This window comes from Hylobates moloch, unplaced genomic scaffold, assembly GCF_009828535.3.
Source record: "Hylobates moloch isolate HMO894 unplaced genomic scaffold, HMol_V3 SCAFFOLD_5, whole genome shotgun sequence".
Taxonomy (NCBI): Eukaryota; Metazoa; Chordata; class Mammalia; order Primates; family Hylobatidae; genus Hylobates; species Hylobates moloch.
Window position 1 is genome coordinate 140,269,147 of NW_026652280.1, and position 23,168 is coordinate 140,292,314.

The following is a 23,168-nucleotide window of genomic DNA, read 5'->3' on the forward strand; positions in this document are numbered from 1 at the left end:
ATTTGCATTGCTGACACCTCTGTCTTCCTGAAGTATTCTGCTCTATTAATTCAGAATTAAAAAGACAAATAATTATTAACTATATGTTATGTGTTAAGAGGGAGGTATGGCTGAGGAGCACAGAAGTAGGGCACAAAATTGAAGTAAGTATAGGGAACCTGGAGACATGGAAGGCTTTCTTGGAGAGGACGATCTGTTCCTCTACTTACTGGTTGTATGAGCTTAAGTTTCCTGATTTTTAAATGGGAGTAAAAATAATAACCTTGCAGGATTGTTATAAGGATTAGTAATGAGAAACACAAAACATCAACACAGTTCCTAGCACATAGTAGGTACTCAGAAAATAGAATCAATTTTTGAATTCAGATTATATAATTTATCAGTGATACAAAATCAAATTGCTAAATATTGAGTGTAACCATTCAATGTGTTAAGTGCTACACTAGTAATATTTTTAAGAGTCTCTTTTCAAAGAATTTATAATCCTGGGGCTAAATAGAACATGTCATAAGGCAGTTAGAACAGCAATAAAGTATTTAAGTCACAGATCAGAACAGTATAAGAAATGTCCCGAGGCAATATACAATTAATTGGTAAATGAATTTTACATGAAGAAATTTCTATGGAAGTTAGTAGAAGAGAGATATTGCTTCATGTTCTTGTGACTAGGATTTAAAAATGAGTTGAGATCTGAAGAAAAATTTGGGTAGGTATAGGGCATAAGCTAAAGGAATTAGGTCTTTAAGGCATACATAATAACATAAGCAAAAACTCAAGTGCAGAAAGGGATCATACATGTTGAGAGGGAAGTAAGCAATTGTACTTTGTTACATTCCAATATGTTCCAAGAATGATGACTTTTTTCATTACTTGCAGGGCATACCAGGGCCACATGGAAATCCTGGGTTACCTGGATTACCTGGTCCAAAGGTAAGTGACTACCAATCAGGCAACTTAAGCTAATGAGTATCACATGATTTTCCTGACATTAAAAAGAAGATCCCTAACATTTAAGGCAAGTCTTGATACATCAAGGATCTCTGTCACCTCCAGAGCATGATTCTTCAACATGACTGTCTTAGCCTGGCAGAGAGCTAGGTTCCTCTGAAAGCCCACCATACTTTGATTTATATTCTTAGTAGTAAAATCAGGTATAGGCCTGCTTAGTATTCCAAAATCATTATTGTCAAAAATATGATGGCAATGTATGGAAACCTCTGAAATATAAGATTATGATTTGAGTAATTTACCTTAAATTAAGGTCATTTTAATTTGTAAATAAACACCAAGGAAATAAAATATTATTTACCTGCTCCACACTTCCCTAGTTATTTTTACCTGAAAAAAAACTGAGGATGTTTAAAGAATGATCAAATGTTTATGAAAACAACTAACCTGAAAATCTATATATATGAGTGTACATAGTTGTATGATAGTCATATTGTGTCCGGAATTGGTGGGTTCTTGGTCTCACTGACTTCAAGAATGAAGCCGCGGACCCTCGCGGTGAGTGTTACAGTTCTTAAAAGATAGTGTGTCCAGAGTTGTTCCTTCTGATGTTCGGACGTGTTCGCAGTTTCTTCCTTCTGGTGGGTTCCTGGTCTTGCTCGCTTCAGGAGTGAAGCTGCAGACGTTCATGGTTAGTGTTACAGCTCTTAAGGTGGTGCATCTGGAGTTGTTCATTCCTCCCATCCGGAGTTGTTTATTCCTCCCGATGGGTTCGTGGTCTCGCTGGCCTCAGGAGTGAAGCTGCAGACTTTCACGGTGTTACAGCTCATAAAAGCAGTGCAGACCCAAAGAGTGGGCAGAAGAAAGATTTATTGCAAAGAGCGAAAGAACAAAGCTTCCACAGTGTGGAAGGGGACGCCAACCAGTTGCCGCTGTGGGCTTGGGCAGCCTGCTTTTATTCCCTTATCTGACCCCACCCACATCCTGCTGATTGGTCCATTTTACAGAGTGCTGATCACTCCGTTTTGACAGGGTGCTGATTGGTGTGTTTACAAACCTTGAGCTAGACACAGAGTGCTGATTGGTGCATTTACAATCCTCTAGCTAGACATAAAAGTTCTCCAAGTCCCCACTAGATTAGCTAGACACAGAGCACTGATTGGTGCATTTACAAACCGTTAGCTAGACACAGAGTGCTGATTGGTGCATTTACAATCCTCTAGCTAGACACAAAAGTTCTCCAAGTCTCCACCAGATTAGCTAGATACAGAGTGCTGACTGGTGCATCCACAAACTCCGAGCTAGACACAGAGTGCTGATTGACATGTACAATCCTCTAGCTAGACATAAAGTTCTCCAAGTCCCCGCCGGACTCAGGAGCCCAGCTGGCTTCGCCTAGTGGCTGTCATGCAGGGGCAGTGGGCGGAGCTGCCTGCCAGTCCCACGCCACCTGCCCGCACTCCTCAGCCCTTGGGCAGTTGATGGGAGGAGGCACCACGGAGCAGGAGGTGGCGCCCCCACTGGGGAGGCTTGGGCTGCGCGGAAGCCCATGGTGTCGGGGGTCCGGCTGCGGAAGCCCATGGTGTCGGGGGAGGCGGCTGAGGCCCCGCGAGAATTCGAGCGCAGCGAGGGCGGGCCGGCAGTGCTGCGGGACCCAGCGCATCCTCCGTAGCTGCTGGCCTGGGTGCTAAGCCCCTCACCCCTCACTGCCCCGGGCCGCTCGGAGTGTGGGGCCTGCCAAGCCTGTGCCCACCTGGAACTCCCGCTCGCACGCGAGCGCCGCACGCAGCCCCAGTTCCTGCCTGCGCCTCTCTCTCCACACCTCCCCGCAAGCAGAGGGAGCTGGCTCCCTCCTGGGCCAGCCCAGAGACGGCCTTCCACAGTGCAGCGGCAGGCTGAAGGGCTCCTCAAGCACGGCCAGAGTGGACGCTGAGGCCAAGGAGGCGCCAAGAGCAAGTGAGGGCTGCTAGCATGTTGTCACCTCTCAATATGATAGATAATAGTGCGATAAATAGTAAGAACATAGGAAAACGTATGGAAGAATACAGGTACACAGGTTGATTACCTTGAAGGTATGGGAATGGAGATATCACTAAATATAAATATAAAATATTTAATGATAGCTCCATTCCCATACTTTCCCACTAAAATGAAATATTCCCATTTCCCCATTTCCATTGTGTATATATTTTTATTAAATATATTTAAAATAAAATATTCCAATTCCCTTAAAATATATAAAATAAAATATTCCCATTCCCAATATATATTTTCTTAGTTTTTTCAGGCTGCTGTAACAAAATACCATAAACTGAGTAGTTTATAAGCAACAGAAATTTATTTCTCACAGTTCACACAGTTCTGGAGCCTGGGAAGTCCAAGATTAGAGCACCAGAAGATTTAGTATCTACTGAGGGCTTGCTTTCTGGTTCATAGGCAGAGACTTCTCAATGTGTCATCACACAATGGAAGGAACTAGCTATGTCTCTGGGGTCTCTTTTATAAGGGCACTAATCCCATTTATACGAGCCCCACCTATCATTACACTGAGGATTAGGTTTCAACATATAAATTTTGAAGGGAAAACATTCAGTCTATTGCATTAAGAAGAGAAGAAAAGAAAACAGTGTGCATATGAGTGATGACAGAGGTTGGGAAACAGATTAGATAAGTATTAGGATCTTGGTTGCCAGTAACTTCATGAATCTTTGAGGGTCTCATCCCTCTGCTTATCAGTGATCACATTCAGAAGTAAACATGAAATCATATAGATTGGGGTTGAGAATAGAAGTTTTGGAGTCTGACAGATGTCGGTTCAAGTCTTAACTCTTTCAATTTGAATGGCTACAAGCAAATTGCTTGCTCAGGCTCATTAAGCTTCTTTCCTTTTCTGTAAAATGGGGAGAATCATGCTACCTGCTCATAGTGCTATAGTGATGGCTAAATACATTAATGTGAGTAAAGCTCTTAACATGGTGCTACAATGCCATAATTGGTATCATTATTATTAATAGGTAATAATAGCATATAACAAGGATAATTCAAATTAAATTTCCTAAAATTTCTCACCTGTGTTGAAAATTTTTTTAAGTTCAATAGAAGTGCCTCAGAGAGGAAAAACGACTCTTTAAAATCAAGTCTGGATAAGTAATAGGGGAGAAGATAGATGGCTTCTAAAGAAATAGGAATTGGTTTTTGAGTTTGTGGTTTCATAGCCCTTCGAGCTTCATTTGGGGAATTTATAATTAGTCTAGTAAGGTTAAAGTAGCTGTAAGGGCTCAGATTATATTTCTCCACAGTGCTGAATTTATAGTGGGTTTATTTCCTGCTAATTGCCTCCTCTCCACAAGACCCAGGGAGACAGAATTTCCACATGGCTTTTATTCTTCTCCCCCTTCTAGGTTGGTGCAAAAGTAGTTCCGGTTTTTGCCCATTAAAAACGTAGAAACCACAATTACTTTTGCACCAGCCTAATACTTCAGCCAGTAGCGAACAGTTAGGCTCTTGTAATTTAACTCTCAATCTGCAGTGGCAAGTACCAGTTTACGCTACCTTTAGAGAATCCTTTTTTTTTTTTTTTGAGGCAGAATTTTGCTCTTGTTGCCCAGGCTGGAGTACAATGGTGCGATCTCTGCTCACTGCAACCTCCACTTCCTGGGTTCAAGCGATTCTCCTGCCGCAGCCCCCTGAGTAGCTGGGGTTACACGCATGTGCCACCATGCCTGGCTAATGTAAAAAAAAAAAAAAATTTTTTTTAAGTAGAGATGGGGTTTCTTCATTTTCGTCAGGCTGGTCTCGACTTCCTGACCTTAGGTGATCCGCCTGCCTCGACCTCCCAAAGTGCTGGGAGTACAGGTATGAGCCACCGCGACCAGCCCGAGAGTCCTTTCTTAATAAGCACTGTTGCTGTTTCAGAATAGAAGCAAATACAAAGAAAAAAATGTGGAAAATAGGGTGAGGAGAGATAAAGCTAGAGATGGTGGAAAGTATTTTATTTCATTGACTTATTACAATGTGTATAAATATTTAGAAGAAAATATTTGAGAAAATGAAGAACTTCATATCAAACTAAAATTATCTCTGTTCCAAGATTAAACACATTGTAATAGAGATCCAGCCCAATTACCCTGATTTGATTATAAGAATGTATCAAATTATTTATCACATGTACCCAGAAAATATGTATCAAAAATAAATTTTAAAAATATTAAAAACAGTGTTTTTAAATACTGTTTAGTATTAATATATGTCTGTGGTAAAATGACCTAGCAGAGAAGAAAATGTAATCTCAAGAGTCTTCTTTAATATTAAATTTAGTAGGATGGACTTAATTTTGACTATAACTATTCACCAATAAGATATTTTATGAACCCACATATGAGGGGTTTAAAAACTTACATTTATTTTGCAAAAACTTAGGCCTATTGGGGATTTAGTCATATAAACCTGAACAGTAGTCTTTAATTCATATTTATTTTGAGAATTTGATAACTGTGTCCAAACTAGCCAAAACTGACCATGATTTAACTGCACATATTTGTGGAAGACAGTAGATTTGTGACAAGTATTAAAAATTACCACTTTGGGAGGCTGAGGTGGGTAGATCACGAGGTCAGGAGATCGAGACCATCCTGGCTAACACAGTGAAACCCCGTCTCTACTAAAAATACAAAAAAATTAGCTGGGCATGGTGGCGGGCGCCTGTAGTCTCAGCTACTCGGGAGGCTGAGGCAGGAGAATGGCATGAACCCAGGAGGCGGAGCTTGCAGTAAGCCAAGATCGTGCCACTGCACTCCAGCCTGGGCGACAGAGCAGACTCCATCTAAAAATAAATAAATAAATTAATTAATTACCACTGTGTCACAAATGTATCATATAAAGCTTGTAGTGTTTGATTTTGTGAAACCCATTTTCTTAGGTACTTAACATGCATTTCTAGAATAATCAGAATTAATAGAACATTCAAACTTTATACTTTATAATCCTCTTTTATCTAATATCTGCCACTTATTTTATGTATGACATCTCTTTAGTTTTATCCCAATCATAAGTACTACGAGAGCAGGCTTTATTACCTTCTGGTTTGCACAGAAGAGAACACTTGAGAGCAGTAAGCACTTAACCAAGGTGACACTGTTTGTAAGTGGTAGAGGGGGAGACAAAATTGGAAATGTCTTAGTCTTTTTCTTACACTAGGTCGTCTCTCCCAACACAATTAGGAATTCTTTTATAAAATACCACCTTAAGAAGGCAGGATAGTGGTGGGGTTACCTAACTTAAAGACTTTATGAATTTATTTAGTAATAGTAACAAAGTAGCTATATTCCAAGGTTCCAGGTTATCCTGTGGATAATGATAGTAATATAGAAATTCTATGAAGAGTGAAACTGATTCCTAATCCCTGAGGACTGTGTTGTTAAATTGTTAAACAATAGAATTATAAAGTGCCACACACAAATTTAGTGGATGTGCAGCAATTTTTCTCGGCATGTAAAACTAACATGATTTAAAATAGAGAAAGACCATGGGGATCGTTAGCTGAAATTATTGGCTGAAATCAGGAGACTGATGGTAGAAATAATGTTCTTCTTAAAAAAAATAAGAAAGTAAATTCCATTTCCTGTTTGCCAGAGAGAATGGTTTTTTTCTTGTTATCAAATGCCACCTGGGTCTATTATTTTTCATATTTATCTATTAAATGAACTGTATTTCTATTTATTTGCAGCGTGATGGAAATGTTCATTGCTATTAATTAAACACGTAAAATTATGCTATAGATCTTTGAACATGAGTAATGAATGCACATAGAGTCTATATCTTCAGCCTACCATGTGCTTACAATTCCAGTCCAGGTAATGTGTGGTCAAGATAGTTCTTTTCAAAAAAAAGGCTTCTTGGAGGAAGCCTAAAACCTTCCTACAAACATTCATGTCTTATATTAATTTAGTCAGGGCCAATAGTTCCTTCAAATTTAATCCAGTTAAATGAAAACATCTAGCCTTAATAACCCACAGTAACAATGTTTCATTAGTAATATTTAATATATTAGTATATATATTAAGTATTGAACACCAAAGAGTAGTATCTTAGTGCTATGTTCTATCCCTGGTTATGACTGTCTTCTCCTATGTCTCCATCGTGTATTTATCTGAACTAGAAGTACGATTTTTCCTTCCATATGAATTAAATAAATATCTTAAGTATAGATGCTTACCCACAATAAGAATTTTGTAGTGGGTCAGATTGCCATAAAAAATAGTAAGTCCAACATTATGAAAATATAAAAAATGATATGGGAGCTGGGCAAGATGACTGACTAGACACAGCCAGGTGGAACAGCTGCCACTGAAGATTGGGATGACTGGCACACTCCTAACAGATCTGTAGAGAAAGGGCACTGAGAGTGGACAGAGGGAAGACACAGAAGCTGGGCCGAAGAGGGAGGAAGCTGGGAACTCTGCACAGGGGCTACTTCACATCAGGACTCATTCATGGACCCCAACGACTCCTGGGGAACAGGTGAGTTGAACTGGCAAGGAGCAACCCGCTTTCATCATAGGCCTCTGGAATCCCAGCAGGAGGAGACCCCTCAACCACCACAGCCACTTGATTGGCAGGAAGAGCGGCTTAGATAAGTAGTAGGGGCAGCACTCCAGCCAGTGTGGAGTCCAAAAGGTTTTTTGCAGGAGCGTATGTGGTGGAGCATGGCCAGGAATGCCAATCCCCCTAGGCTGCACTTGCTCCCATAGGAGACTGTTCCCCTAGGGGAACTTTAGCCCAGATGTAAACTCTGCAGGGTGGTCTTCCCTATTACATGGGGCCAGTCTAATCTGAGCTTTCCTTGATCTGCTGGCCTTTCCCAGGGCACCCAATGCTGGACTGCAAACAGATGCAGCCAGGCTGGGGCCCTGGGGGCCTGCATCATAACTCCTGCACTGTTGGACTGTGCCTGACCAGCAGAGCGGCCCTCTGGACATGCAACAGCTGACCTGTTCCTTCCCTCACTGCAGCATCCCCAGGCTCCATGGCCGCTCCCTGTATTGCTTTGCCAACGCATGTGTGTGCAGGCAGATCTTGCCTTCCTTGTTCCACCGGTTTTGCGTGTGAACCCTGCCATGGCACTGCTGCTGGGGTGTGTGCACTCCACCTCCCCTCCCTCTGCCATACCGCCATTGCAGTTGGAGCCCTGGTAGGTACAGAGCCTTCCAGCCCTGCCCCTGCCAGCACCCCACCCCTGTGCCAACACTGCCACTGGAGTGAAACTAGGCATGAAGGACAGTGGACCCTCTCCCACCCTGAGCAGCCACCTCCACCTGTGTGAACATGTACAGAGGGCACACACAGTCCTGAACCTGCCAGTGCCTCGCCCCTGTGCTAACACCACCACCAGTGTGACCCCCACCTTCCTGAGTCATGCTACCTCTGCCACTGCTGTAAATACCTGCATGGAGGCTGGTACCTCAGCACCCACCAGCATCCTGCCACTTTGCCACTGCTGCTGGCATGTGCAAACAAGGACAGATCTCACTGCTACCACCCTATGAAACACTTTGGCTGGCACTACCCATTGGAATGCTGTGATCAATGGTCCAGGAACTTAGCTCCTCCCATTGCAGTGGGTTCCTAACCTTGAAAGGCCAGAGAACAAAGTCAAGGCCCAATATTAGTCCCTCAGTGTTAGAGCATGTAGTCCAGGAGTTGTAAGTTGAGCCTTGGCCCCTTAAAATCTGCCAGAAATGAGGCCAGTTGACTGAGCCAGCCTTATACCACAATACAACCCTCAAGTTCATTAAATAGGATAAAAGACGAATAAACCATTCAAAGGACAGTGATTTCAAAGACTGAAATAACATCAGCCCACAAAGATGAGAAAGAACCAGTACAAGAACTCTGACAACTTAAAAAGCCAGAGTGCCTTCTTTCCTCCAAATGACTGCATTAGCCCTGCAGCAAGGGTTCTGAACTGGGTTGAGATGGCTGAAATGACAGAAATAGAATTCAGAATATGAACAGGAACAAAGATCATTGAGATGCAGCAGTAAGCTGAAACCCAATCCAAGGAAGCTAAGAATCACAATGAAACGATACAGGAGCTGACAGGCAAAACAGCCAGTATAGAAAAGAATGTAACTGATCTGATAGAGCTGAAAAAAACACATAAGAATTTCATAATACAATCACATGTGTTAAAACAGAACAAGCTGAAGAAAGATCTCAGAGCTTGAAGATTGGCTTTCGGAAATAAGACAGTCAGAGTCAGACAAGGATGAGAAAAAAGAATGCAAAGGAATGAACGAAACCCCTGAGAAATATGGGATTATGTAAAGAGACCAAATCTATGACTCATTGGTGTTGCTGAAAGAGATAGGGAGAATGGAAACAACTTGAAAAACATATTTCAGGATATCATCCATAAGAATTTCCCTAACCTAGCTAGAGAGGCCAACATTCAAATTTAGGAAATACAGAGAACCCTTCTCATCACCACATGGCACATACTCTTAACAATGACCTAACAATCAGATATAAAACAATCCTCAGCAAATGCAAAAGAATTGAATTGATACCAACCACTCTCTTGGACTACAGCAAAATAAAATTAGAAATCAAGGCTAAGAAAATTGCCCAAAACCATACAATTACATTGAAATTAAATAGCCTGCTCCTGCACAGCTTTTGGGTAAATAAGATACTTCACAAGAAGATCATCCCCAAGACACATAATCGTCAGATTCTCCAAGGTTGAAATGAAAGGAAAAATGTTAAAGACAGTTAGAGAGAAAGGTCAGGTCACCCAGAAAGGGAAACCTATCAGACTAACAGCAGACCTTTCAGCAGAAACCATACATGCCAGAAGAGGCTGGGGGCCAATATTCAACATTCTTAAAGAAAAGGAATTCCAACCAAGAATTTCATATCCAGCCAAACTAAGCTTTGTAAGCAAAGGAAAAATAAGATCCTTTTCAGACAAGCAAATGCTGAGGGAGTTAATTACCATCAGACCTACCTTACAAGAGCTCCTGAAGGAAACACTAAATATGGAAAGGAAGGGCCGTTACCAGCCACTACAAAAACACACTTATATACACAGGCCAGTGACACTTGAAAACAACTACACAAACAAGTCTGCATAAAAACCAGCTAACATCATGAAGACAGTATCAAATCCACACATATCAATACTAATCTTGAATGTAAACAGGCTAAATGCCTCAATGAAAAGGAACTGAGTGGCAGGCTAAAGAACCAGAACTCAATGGTAGGCTGTCTTTAAGAGATTCATTTTACATGCAGTAACACACATAGGCTCAAAATAAAGAGATAAAGAAAAATCTATCAAGCAAATGGAAAACAGAAAAAAAGCATGGGTTACAATCCTAATTTTGGACAAAACAGACTTTAAGCCAGCAAATACCAAAAAAGACAAAGAAGGGCATTATATAATGGTAAAAGGTTCAATTCAACAAGAAGACCCAACTATTCTAAATATATATGCATCCCAACACAGGAGCAACCAGATTCATAAAGCAAGTTCTTAGAGACATTCAAAAAGATTTATATTCCCATGCAATAATAGTGGGATACTTTAATACCCCACTGACAGTATTAGACACATCATTGAAGCAGCAAATTAACAAAGATATTCAGGCCCTGAACTCAGCACTGGATCAAATGGACCTGATGGACATCTACAGAACTCACCACCCAAAACAACAGAATATACATTCTTCTCATCACCACATGGCACATACTCTAACAATGACCTAACAATCAGATATAAAACAATCCTCAGCAAATGCAAAAGAATTGAATTGATACCAACCACTCTCTTGGACTACAGCAAAATAAAATTAGAAATCAAGGCTAAGAAAATTGCCCAAAGCCATACAATTACATTGAAATTAAATAACCTGCTCCTGCACAGCTTTTGGGTAAATAATGAAATTAAGGCAGGAGTCAAGAAGTTCTTTGAAACTAATGAGAGCAAAGGTACAAATATCAGAATCTCTAGGACACAGCTAAGACAGTATTAAGGGGAAATTTATTGCACTAAACACCCATATCAAAAAGAAATACCTCAATTTAACAACCTAACATCACAACTAAAAGAATTGGATAACCAAGAGAAAACTAACCTCAAATTTAGCAGAAGACAAGAAATAACCAAAATCAGAGCTGAACTGAAGGAGACTGAGACATGCGAAATCATTCAAAGATCAACAAATCCTAGAACAGTTTTTTTTTTAAAAAATTAGTAAAATAAATAGACTGCTAGCTAGACTAATAAAAAAGAAAAAAGATTCATATAAACACAATTAGAAACAACAAAGGGGATATTACCACTGACCTCACAGAAATACAAGTAACCATCAGAGAATATTATAAACACCTCTATGCACAAAAACTGGAAAATTTAGAAGAAATGGTAAGTTCCTGGACACACACACCTTCCCAAGAATGAACCCAGAAGAAATTGCGTTCCTGAACAGACCAAAAAATGAGCACCAAAATTGAATCAGTAATAAATGGCCTACCAACTGAAAAAAAAGCCCAGGACCAGATAGATTCATAGTCAAATTCTACTAGATGTACAAAAAAGAGCTGGTACCATTCCTACTGAAACTATTCCAAAAATTTGAGGAGGAGGGACTCCTTTCTAACTCATTAAATGAGGCCAGCATCATCCTGATACTAAAACCTGGCAGAGGTACAAGAAAAGAAAACTGTATGCTGACATCCTTGATGAACATTGATGCAAAAATTCTCAACAAAATACTGGCAAACTGAATCCAGCAGCACATCGGAAAGCTTATCCACTATGATCAAGCAGAGTTTATCTCTGCCATGCAAGGTTGTTTCAGCATATGCAAATCAAATGTGATTCATCACATAAACAGAACTAAAGACAAAAACCACATGATTATCTCAAGAGATGCAGAAAAGGCTTCTGATAAAATTCAACACCCCTTCATGTTAAAAACTGTCAATAAACCTGGCATTGAAGAAACATACCTCAAAATAATAAGAACCATATATGACAGATGCACAGCCAACATTATACTGGATGGGCAAAAGCTGGAAGCATTACCCTTGAAAACCAGCATAAGAAGGATGCCCTCTCTCACCACTTCTATTCAACATAGTATTGGAAGTCCTGGCCAGGGCAAAATAGGCAAGAGAAAGAAATAAAGGCCACCCAAATAGGAAGAGAGGAAGTCAAACTATCCTTGTTTGCAGACAATATGATTCTATACCTAGAAAACCCCATAGTCTTGGACCCAAAGCTCCTTAAGCTGATACACAACTTCAGCAAAGTCATTGATCATCTTTTGATGATGCTAGGTAATTATATCTGTAAGATCCTCAGATCCTGTGACACCAGTTGGATATCCAACAATTCAATTCAGTTCTGACAACAGCTTACCAGAGTTAGCATCACCTCCACAGTTTTTAAGACTGAGTCCTACAAGACTTCCCACACTTCAGATGCCAGCCAAAAATGAGATGCCCAGACCACGATGCACACTTCTGCTTGGGCAAACTACAAGCTCAGGGGTTCCCATGACGCATCCTCTCAGATTCAATGTTTTACTAAAATGGTTTACAGAACTCAGGAAAACACTTTACTTACTTTTACCCATTTACTGTAAAGGATACAGCTCAGGAACAGCCTAATGAAAGGGAGACATAAGGCAAAGAATTGGGGATGGGGAGTGTGGAGATTTTATGCTCTATCCCGCCATACCACCTTCCCAGGAAATCAATGTGTTCACCAACAGAAGCTCTTCAAATCTTGTTCAAGAGTTTTTATAACCCAATTTCCAGCCCCTCTCTCCCCTCCCTGGCAGAGGGGGTAGGGGAAAGTAGGGTTGAAAGTTCCCATTCTCTAATCATTTGTGTGTCTTTGTGGTGACCAGACCCCAATGCTGAAAGCTATTTAGGGATCCCAGCCTGTGTCATCTTATTAGCATAAACTCCGGTGTGGCAGAAGGGGCTTGTTATGACTAACAAAAGACACCCCATCACTCAGGAAATTTCAAGGAGTTTAGGAGCTCTATGCCAGGAACTGGGGACAAAAACCAAATATATATATTTTATTATACCATATCATTATTTAAAAAAATGGTAAATAGAAGAAAAATAAAAGGAAAGAAGCAAACTTTTAAAAATTGCCTCCCTTCCTTACGGAAATGAACTTCAGGATAACAAAAAAGTTGATAAATGGAAGTTTCTTTTTATAGAAAGAGCTACTAAATAAAGAATTCTAGAATTAAAAATCACTACTTTGGATTCCTGATGAAAACATTGAAAAACAACAGTTTACTAAATCCAAAGGCCTTGATTCAATCTTTGAAGAATAGCTGAATGAGGTTAAGTGTCAGGAATATGATCAGAGAGGTAATAGTAGCCAATTCTATTGGTAAAGATTTTGGTTGGATTTTATTCTGATTGTGTTGAATATTCATTTAAGAGTTCTAAGCAGGCAAATAACATCATCCAGTTATATTCTAGCATACTTCTGGCTGTCATGTGGAGAATAGTTTGGGGTTGGAGACAGGTGGAAACAGGGATACCAGTTGAGTCTACTCTGCTAGTCTTCCCTAGTCCATGCCATTTGTGATGATGGCATGGATAAAGGTATTAGCAGTTGAGATGGTGAGAAGTGGTCAAAATCTAGATACATTTTGAATTACAGTCAACATGATTTGCTGATAGATTACATATATAGTGTGAAAGAGAAGAGCCAAAGATCATTCTAAGGCTTGAGCAGTTGAAAAGCTGCTATTATGGGAGCTCCTATCTGCTATAATGAGAAAGAACATGTTTGCAGGGTTTTCCTTGTATGTTTTGTTTTGGTTTCACCTGGTAGGAAATAACAACTTTTCATTAATCGTTTTAAAGAGTCAACATTTGGCTTTGTTAATTTTCTCTGTGGACTACATTATATTTCATTGATTTCAACTCTTTATTATTTTCTTCCTTCTACTTATTTTATATGTAATTTGTTCTTCATTTTCTAGCTTAAGGTGGAAAGCTAAACTACTGATTATAAACCTTTCTTCTAATATTTAAAGTTATAAAGTTTCCTTTAAAAACTGATTTAACTGCATCTCACAAAATTTGATATGTTGCATTTTCATTATCACTCAGAAATATATAATTTCTTTTTTGACCTGCTTATTTAGAAGCATGTTGTTTTCTTTATTATTTTTCTAATTTAGTTCCATTTTGATCAGAGAGCACATACTGGTGGAATTTAACCTTTTAAAATTTACCAAGGCATTTTATGGCCCAGCGTGTGACCTATTTTTGTCAACATTCTACATATACTTCAAAAGACAGTGTATTTTGCAGTTATTTGGTGTGGTGTTATATAAATGTCAATTAGATTATGGTGGTTAATGGTGGTGTTAACCTCAGGTCAGATTCTCCCCTCCCCCTTTTTTTGTATGTCTAGAAGATTTTGTATATACTGGATATTGTGGATGATACGTTGAAGAGATGTTAGATTATGTTACATTATGTTAGATTATGTCCTTTGAAACCCTTTGAAGACTGTTCATTTTTGTTCTGTAGATAGTTAAATAACTGGTTCATCACCTTAAACTTAAAGGTTTGGTAACTTTTTACCAAAAGAGTCACCTTAAACTTATGGGCTTGATAACTTTTTAAAGGACAGATTTGTTTCAGTTTTGCTCTTGGTGTGAGTCTCAGTCCAAGGATGTCATATTTACTTCTAAAGCATGGCCCTTCCTGAATGTCAATGCAAAGGTGTTTACCAAAGTATTTACCATGTTTTTCTAAAAGGATGTGGCTAAACCCCCCAACTGTTTCCCCTGTGGTGACCAGCAACTGATATTTATGTTCAATTCTTTCAGCCTTCCACCTGCTTCTTTTGAGCTCTTTGGAGTCTACCTCATATACGCACATGTTAGTGTCAGCCAAGGATTGAAAAATCTATATCCAGCATTTGAGGGAAGCTCCTTTCTTTTCTTCCTCTCCTTTCCTTTCCTCTCCTCTGCTCCCCTCCCCTTTCCTTTCTTTCTCTTCCTTCTCTTTCCTTCCTTTCTTCTTTTTCCTTTAATTTTCTTCCCCAATTTACAGTCATTCTGGTAGCCCCTTACTCTGACCTCTGACACTGTTGGCAAAAGGTCTATTTCTGCTTTAATTCTAGTCACTCCATGCAGGCTGGGGAGTATCCTCAGGAGACAAGCTGTATAAATATGTATTACACAAAGTATGGGTCTCCCTTTCAAGGGTTGAATCCCCTCCAGTGTATCCTGTTTTTCGTTGCTCTCCTGTATACTCACATAATTTTGTTTTATGTATCTTATCCTGACTTTGTAATCATTATCTACAGGAGGATTCATCCCATACATGCTACTCTGTCACTATCTGGACCAGAATTTCCAAGAGCTCTTTCTTGGACATATTCAACTGAGATGACCATTTAACATTCAAGTGGAGATTTAAAAATAGGATATGGATCTGGAGTTCAGGGGACATGCCATAGCTAGAAATACAGTTTACAGTCATCAGTGTATATGTGGAATTTAAAGATATAGAGTTCATGAGATCATCTATGGATGAATGCAGATAATGTCCAAAGACTAAGCCTTATAGGGGATACTCCAGAGTTTAATAAATAGGAAGAGGAAGAGGAAGAAGAAGGAGGAGGAGAAGGAGGAAAAGGGAAGGAGGAGGAGGAGGAATAAGAATAAGAATAAGAAAAAGAAGAAGAAGAAGAAGGAGAAGGACGAGGGAGGAGGAGGAGGTAGGAGGAGGAGGGAGGTGGAGGGAGGAGGAGGAGGGAGGAGGAGGGGGATGAGGAGAAGAAGAAGGAGGAGGAGAAGGAGAAAAAGGAGAAGACGAAGAAAGAAAAAAGAAGAAGGAGAACAACAACAACAATACAATAACAACAAGATTGAGAAAGAATGATAAGTGAAGTAGGATAGTGGTAGGGACAAAAAAGTCTGTGTAGAGTAGGTCTGAGAGAGAACAAAAGGAGAGGAGGTCTCCTAGCTAACAGAAACAACTTAGGAGTTTCACTCTAAAAGGGAATAGCATAAGGAACAGAAAGGAGACATGTGGGCTCAAGGAAAGCTGTTTTTAAGATGACAAAACTTAAAGTATGTTTACTGTAATGGAAATTATCCTGGATATATAGAAATTATCCTGAAGAGAAGTAAAAGTTAAAATAATGCAGGGACAACAGTGCGTCAATGATGGCCTGGTGAAAGAATGGTGGATTTGGCTGTTTAATGAGAGAAGGCAGAGTATTTTAGAACAGAGTTAGGTTTTGAGGTAGTGGATTTGGTTCTGAGAACTTATAAAAATTAAAAACAAGATCACCAGCTAAGAGGAAAGAAAGAGAAGGAGTTATGAAATAATCATCTATAAAAATGGGAATGTGAATTGACTAAGGCAATTACTGGACACATTAAATAAAAGACCAAACAATGAAAGAAGTTATGAATTTAAAGTGAAGTTTGTCAACATGAATTTTTTCTCTTAGTCACATTCAGCTGTTAGGCAGGTGCAGAATAGGTAGAATTTAGATTTAAGAATTGCCAGGTAAGCTTATAAGACAGAGAGAGAAAGGGGAAGTAGGGTCATTTATGTATGCAATGGAGTGACTATGTTAGACCCTTGTATTTAGGCTGAGGAGGAAAGTGAGGCCATAAGGGGGATGAACCAATGAAAATGTGGTAGGATCCACATATTAGCAGCTTCAGTGAATCAAATAAATGTTAAAGTTGTGGAGGCCTATGAAGAGTGAGCTAAAGATAGGAAGTGTTGGTTGGAGAGTGTAATTGAGATTATGAAGCTTATGTGGTTATTAGTAATGTCAAAGTCAAGAATATCCAAATGTTGCTACCTCAAGGTCATGCCATTTAGTGTTTCCTTTGTGATATTCTCACAATTTAGTTCATTCATACTCTGAATTTTTAGATTCTAAATTATTCTCTATTAAAGTTTTGCTGCTTCATTAATAATTCACTCAAAAGTTGTGTTATCTGCTTTCCAAGATGGCAACAATTGTAAAAGTGATTTTAATAATAATTAGTCCTGTTAATTTTAGTACTGACTACTAATACCTTTATAATCCATAGAGAATTTGGTCCTAAAGCTCATTATTATTAATCCGAGTTTACAGGGGAGAAATCTCAAATTGAGAGATTAAATGAATTGTTTGTTTTTTTCACTCCAAATCCCAAGGCTCTTTCAATTATATTGAGCAGACGCTAATCTAAGATAAATCTGTTCTAACATGTTAATGGGTCCTATACTACTTGGGGAGTTTCCCTCCCTAGACCGAGGGCCCTCTGGAGATTCAATAATGGTCTAAAAGACTTACTCTGATAAAAAATGATTTTAAACTCTAGCAGATCAGTGGGATAGTTAGAACTTTGAGTAACAAAGAATAAGCAATTTCCTTTTCCTCTTACTCATGGTCAAAAGGATATATATTTCCTTTAATAAAAGTCATGCAGAAGTAAGTGGAAGTCGGTACTGAGGTTCAGAGTCGGTTATGATTAATTAATGAATTTGTATTTTATATAATTCCAAAGGGGATTTAAAAAACTAATCAAGTGAGATGAAAAGTGTGTCAAGAGTCCAACAGTTGATACAAAATGAGGGAGAAAATAAGAAATTTTGGAGTTTTCTCCTTCAATGCAGAGAAGTATGCACTACTTCCTTGACATTTTAGATAAAGTTGGCATTATTCAATAGTCTTCACTGCATGCATTTTATATTAGGAAGGATCAACCTACAACTAGCCAAGTTAAGAGCATTTCCTCCACACTGACTTGAAATTCCCATTCTAAAACATGAGTTGATCAATTAACTCAATCATATTTGTGTAGAACAAAGAGAAATTTGACATATATGTGTCAGATGTGTTGCCCAGATGTATAAAACATGTGAATAAGAAAAAGTACCCTTTAAAATCTAATTTTTATTGTTCAATTGATTACTTTTGCCCACTCTATCAATTTTTAAAGTGGAGATTAAACATTAAATTATTTGATGATATTAAGAAAGCTGACAGATGATAGAAAATTCAAACAGGATCTAAACATAAGAATTTTTAACATGATATTTATAATAAAAACATTGGCCACAAAGGGTTTTATTATATTTAAACTTTTCAAGGGCTATCATTTCTTATTTTAAAAATCTTTGTAAGTTATAGCCTTGAATCAACTATTTAGCTTTTATAATAAAAGATTAAAATATATCAAAACCAATAGATAAGATTTTTAATAGGCATTGTGATACAAGAAAGAAAATGGACCTTGTTTGCCAATATTTTCCTAAGTAATCCTTAGCAAGTCAATTAATTCTTCTGGGCTTTATTGCTTCTTTTATCTACAAACTATGTTTTACTAGATAAACTCTAATTACTTTTATAAATTCTAAGTATATTACGTTTTTTGATGATAAGTTTTTAAATATTAAGATATCACCAAAGCCATTTCTTAGGTTTCATAACCTTGTAACCAATGACCTAAAATTGTAGCCTTGATAGTGGAGCAAACAGTGATGGCTATGATAAAAAAGAGGTCAACCTAGAAGACAAACTTTCCTTATAGAAAAAAAATTTTTTTTGAGTTCAGGGGTCCATGTGCAAGTTTGTTACATAAGTAATGTTGTGTCATTAGGGGTTTCTTGTACAGATTATTTCATCACCCAGGTATTGAGCCTAGTTCCCATTAGTTATTTTTCCTGATCCTCTCCCACCTCCCACCCCATGTCTGTTGTTCCCCTCTCTGTGTCCATGTGTTCTCATCATTTAGCTTTCACTTATAAGTGAGAATATGTGGTATTTGGTTTTCTGTTCCTGTGTGAGTATGTTAAGGATAATGATTTCTAGCTCCATCCATGTCCCTATAAAGGACATGATCTCATTCTTTTTTATGGCTGCATAGTATTCCATGGTGTATATACAGTACCACATTTTCTTTATCCAGTCTATCATTGATGGGCATTTAGGTTGATTTCATGTCATTTCTATTGTGAATAGCGCTGCAATGAATATATGCATGCATTTGTCTTTATAACAGAATGATTTCTATTCCTTTGGGTATATACCCAGTAATGGGATTGCTGAGTCGAATGGTATTTCTGTCTCTAGGTCTTTGAGGAATAGCCACACTCTCTTCCACAATGGGTGAACTAATTTATACTCCCACCAACAGTGTATAAGCATTTCTTTTTCTCTGCAACGTTACCAGCATCTGTTATTTTTTGACTTTTTCAAAACAGCCATTCTGTCTGGTGTGAGATGGTATCTCATTGTGGTTTTGAATTGCATTTCTCTAATGATTAGTAATGTTGAGATTTTTTTCATATGCTTGTTGGCTGCATGTATGTCCTCTTTTGAAAAGTTTCTTTTCATATCCCTCGCACACTTTTTAATAGGGTTGTTTGTATTTTTCTTGTAAATTTGTTTAAGTTCCTATACATGCTGGGTATTTGACCTTTGTTGGATGCATAGTTTGCAAAAATGTTCTCCCATTCTGTAGGTTGTTTGTTTACACTGTTGATAGTTTCTTTTTCTGTGCAGAAGCTCTTTGGTTTAATTAGATCCCATTTGTCAATTTTTGTTTTTTTACGATTGCCTTTGGTGTCTTCATCATGAAATCTTTGCCTGTGCCTACGTACTAAATCATATTGCCTAGGTTGTTTTCCATGGTTTTTATAGTTTTGGGTTTTACATTTAAGTCTTTAATCCACAGACACATAGACCAGTGGAATAGAATAGAGAACACAGAAATAAGACTGCACACCTACAACTATCTGATCTTCGAAAAACCTGACAAAAGCGAGCAAAGGGGAAAGGATTCCCTATTCAATAAGTGGTGCTGGGATAACTGGCTAGCCATATGCAGAACATTAAAACTGGACCCCCCTTCCTTACACCATGTAGAATTTTTCTTTGACTATAGAATATAGGACTCTGCCAGTAAGGGTTCATTTCTAATTTGTAAAATGAAAATACTTACTGGGGGACACGCAGGACTTTTCTTTTGGTATTCCATCTTTCATCAGTCAGCTTAAGTGTCATTTAAAAGCATCCCTGAATATGTAAAAAAAGACATGACTATTTCCCAGTGAAAATAGTATTTAGAAGTATCTGGGAAGGAGAATTATTTATTCTTAGTTGAAAATGGTAATAAAATCAGAATTTGAATTTAAAAGAATCTCCATTGTGGCCCCTATATTTTGAGATATGACAAATTGTTTGAAAAAGAGTGACTTTGGTACTATGCATCATAAAAATATTTTAATATTGTACCCAAAAGCTTTAGCTGAAACCTAATGTCATATTTATCTTGAAATGTAAAAGATAAAGATCCCCAGACTGTGAAACGTATCTAATTTTATAACAGAATAAAAAGAATTTTGTGGATTAGAGGTATCTTTTTTATATTCATTTTTCATAATAATAAAAGAAATACATGTGCATTGTAATATTTTGGAAAATATTTAAACTTGGAATGATATCTTAGAATTTTAAGGATTATTATAAACAGTTTTCTTTTACTAAAGTGATAGTCTTTCAATGCTAAAATAGGAATAACAACTTAATATGTCACAAAAATGGAAAAAATAATAAATCTTTACCTAGGTCCTTCAAGAAAAATGTTTCAATAGTAGTATAACTTTAAATTAATTAGATTAAGAAATCAACTATGTCTAGAGAATTTTTATGAATCTTCTCATCACTTAAAAATAAGGCTAAGAAAAATATACATTGAAAAATGAAATAATGCCTATCTCAATGTAAAATTATTTTATTTAACACCATATAATGTATATAACATCTGATAATAAATACCTGAAGATATATGACACATTATGTGCAACTTATGCTTCACCAACTGTTTTATAACTATTTTATTTAGGGCCCCAAAGGAGATCCAGGATTTTCCCCAGGTCAAGCTGTTCCTGGAGAAAAGGTAATTATTTGACCATGAAATGAAATTATGGTAATGTATTTCAAGCATTTTAAAATAATTTTAAACATTTTAAAATGCAGATTTTACTGTATCAGACAGGAAAAAAAAACATGAGAATTAATTATTGGATTTTAATGAAGGAAGAACTATTTGAAGAATTAAGTAAATTTTATCACCAGTTTCACTTATTTATTTAAGTCTTAACATTACTTTTATTAAAGGTCTACTGTGGCCTGCCACTGTACTATCTGCCAATGAGGGGGTGGATGGGGTAAAAATTACAACAGGATGTGGTCCTAACTGCAAAGATTTTGCTGTTGATACATATGCACACAATCATATATAAATTGTAATGCCAATTTACATGTTTTTAGAATAGTTTCACATACTTTATGATGGTTAAGTACCATGGTAATCTCTGTGAGAGAAGCAGTCACCATTATCTTGTTTTCCCATTGAGAAAACAGAATTCATAGATTTTAACTGACTTATCACATGGACAGTAAATGGCAGAGTTGATGATATATCCAAATTTTTGGACTTCTCATCCAGTATGCTTTTCATTTCATCATAATGCTGCCAATACAAACATATACATATTTTAGTAAAAACTAGTTTTAAAGCAAAGATAACTACAAAAACTTTATTGGGAGAAGGATACTGTTTTCTAGTGAGGATAAATACAAATGGAGTCTTAGGAGGACATCTGGGAAGTTTTGTTTAGACAGGCACTTTATAAATGTAATATAATTACGGGATGTGTTTGTTTATGTAGTATACGTTCACAAACTTTAAAAATCCCTGAACAATTTTGGTGGTTACAAAATCGATCTGATCTTATTGGCCTACAGAAACTATCATAAAGTTTGAAATCTGATCTTTTTATTGGCTTACAGAAACAATTGTAAACTTAAAAAAAAACATAATTACTCTACAGATACTATATGAAAGAGTAAATACTCAAAAAATTATTTTATTTTGTTTTTAAATTTTTTACTGGTATACAATAGTTACACATATTTTAGGAGTACATACTCATCGTTTTTTAAATCTAAAATTTTAGTAGTTTTATTATTGTGGTGGAACTGAGTTCACTGAGTCCAAATAACTTGGAATAGATTATTATTATAAACATAGTATTTTCATTACTGTCTTAATTATTGCAAGGACAAAATTCTGCAATATGAGAAACACAAGTGCCATATTTTAAAATATATAAATATAATATATTTGATTTCTTCACTTAAAATTTAGAAATTAGAGGCCCACTCAGTTTTGGTGACTATATTAAGTAAAACCCCTAGATTAAACATTCATATTTATATCAAATGCTTGGTTTTATCTTTCCCTGTGGCTTCTCTGAGCAAAATATAGGGTGATTCAATATGGGAGTTCAGACTTGGAAGCATGTTAGTCTTTTTTTACTTTTTGAGTTACTTATATACTAACTGTAGTTAAAACTGTAACAGAAACATAGTAAGATATAAAATTTAATAGTATATTGCCATAAAGCTTTAGTAAAATCCAACTTTTAAAATTAATAGGGGTATTCCTAAAATGGTAAAATTTAAAAATGATCTCTTAGAAATTGTACTTACATTAAATTGGATTCAAATATACTGAGGAAAAAGGAAACTGGTTATACACATAAATCTGAACACAAATAAAATACAAACATTAACTTCATGGAAGTAGAAGGGGATTGGCAAACAATTTTATTTTAACCATTTAGCCATTTTTTTTTTTTTTTTTTTTTTTTGAGACGGAGTCTTGCTCTGTCGCCCAGGCTGGAGTGCAGTGGTGCGATCTCGGCTCACTGCAAGCTCCGCCTCCCGGGTTCACGCCATTCTCCTGCCTCAGCCTCTCCGAGTAGCTGAGACTACAGGCGCCTGCCACTATGCCCGGCTAATTTTTTGTATTTTTAGTAGAGACGGGGTTTCACCGTGGTCTCGATCTCCTGACCTCGTGATCCGCCCGCCTCGGCCTCCCAAAGTGCTGGGATTAAAAGCGTGAGCCACCGCGCCCGGCCCATTTAGCCATTTTTAACAATAAATATATGGTCAATGGTGAAAGAGAAAAATAAAGTACTTCACCATGTAACACCCACTAAGTAACATCTGTAATAGATCATACACAAGGTTTTAAGCCCTTTGGGAGCTTAAAAAGAGCATGCATAGATCATTTTTAAATGGTGTAAGTTTTTCCTTTCCCATAAGACAGGTGAGATGACATTGACATCATCATCATCAC

At 37.5% G+C, this 23,168-nt stretch overlaps 1 protein-coding gene across 1 annotated transcript in view; it reads left to right on the forward strand.

Annotated features, from left to right (window-relative positions):
• COL24A1 (collagen type XXIV alpha 1 chain) overlaps window positions 1-23,168 on the forward strand; it is a 404,873-nt gene that overhangs the window by 38,489 nt on the left and 343,216 nt on the right. The window contains exons 6-7 of the mRNA XM_058439743.1: window positions 877-930; window positions 20,865-20,918. Of these exons, the coding sequence (XP_058295726.1) occupies window positions 877-930; window positions 20,865-20,918 (108 nt within the window). The remainder of the gene's footprint in view (window positions 1-876; window positions 931-20,864; window positions 20,919-23,168) is intronic.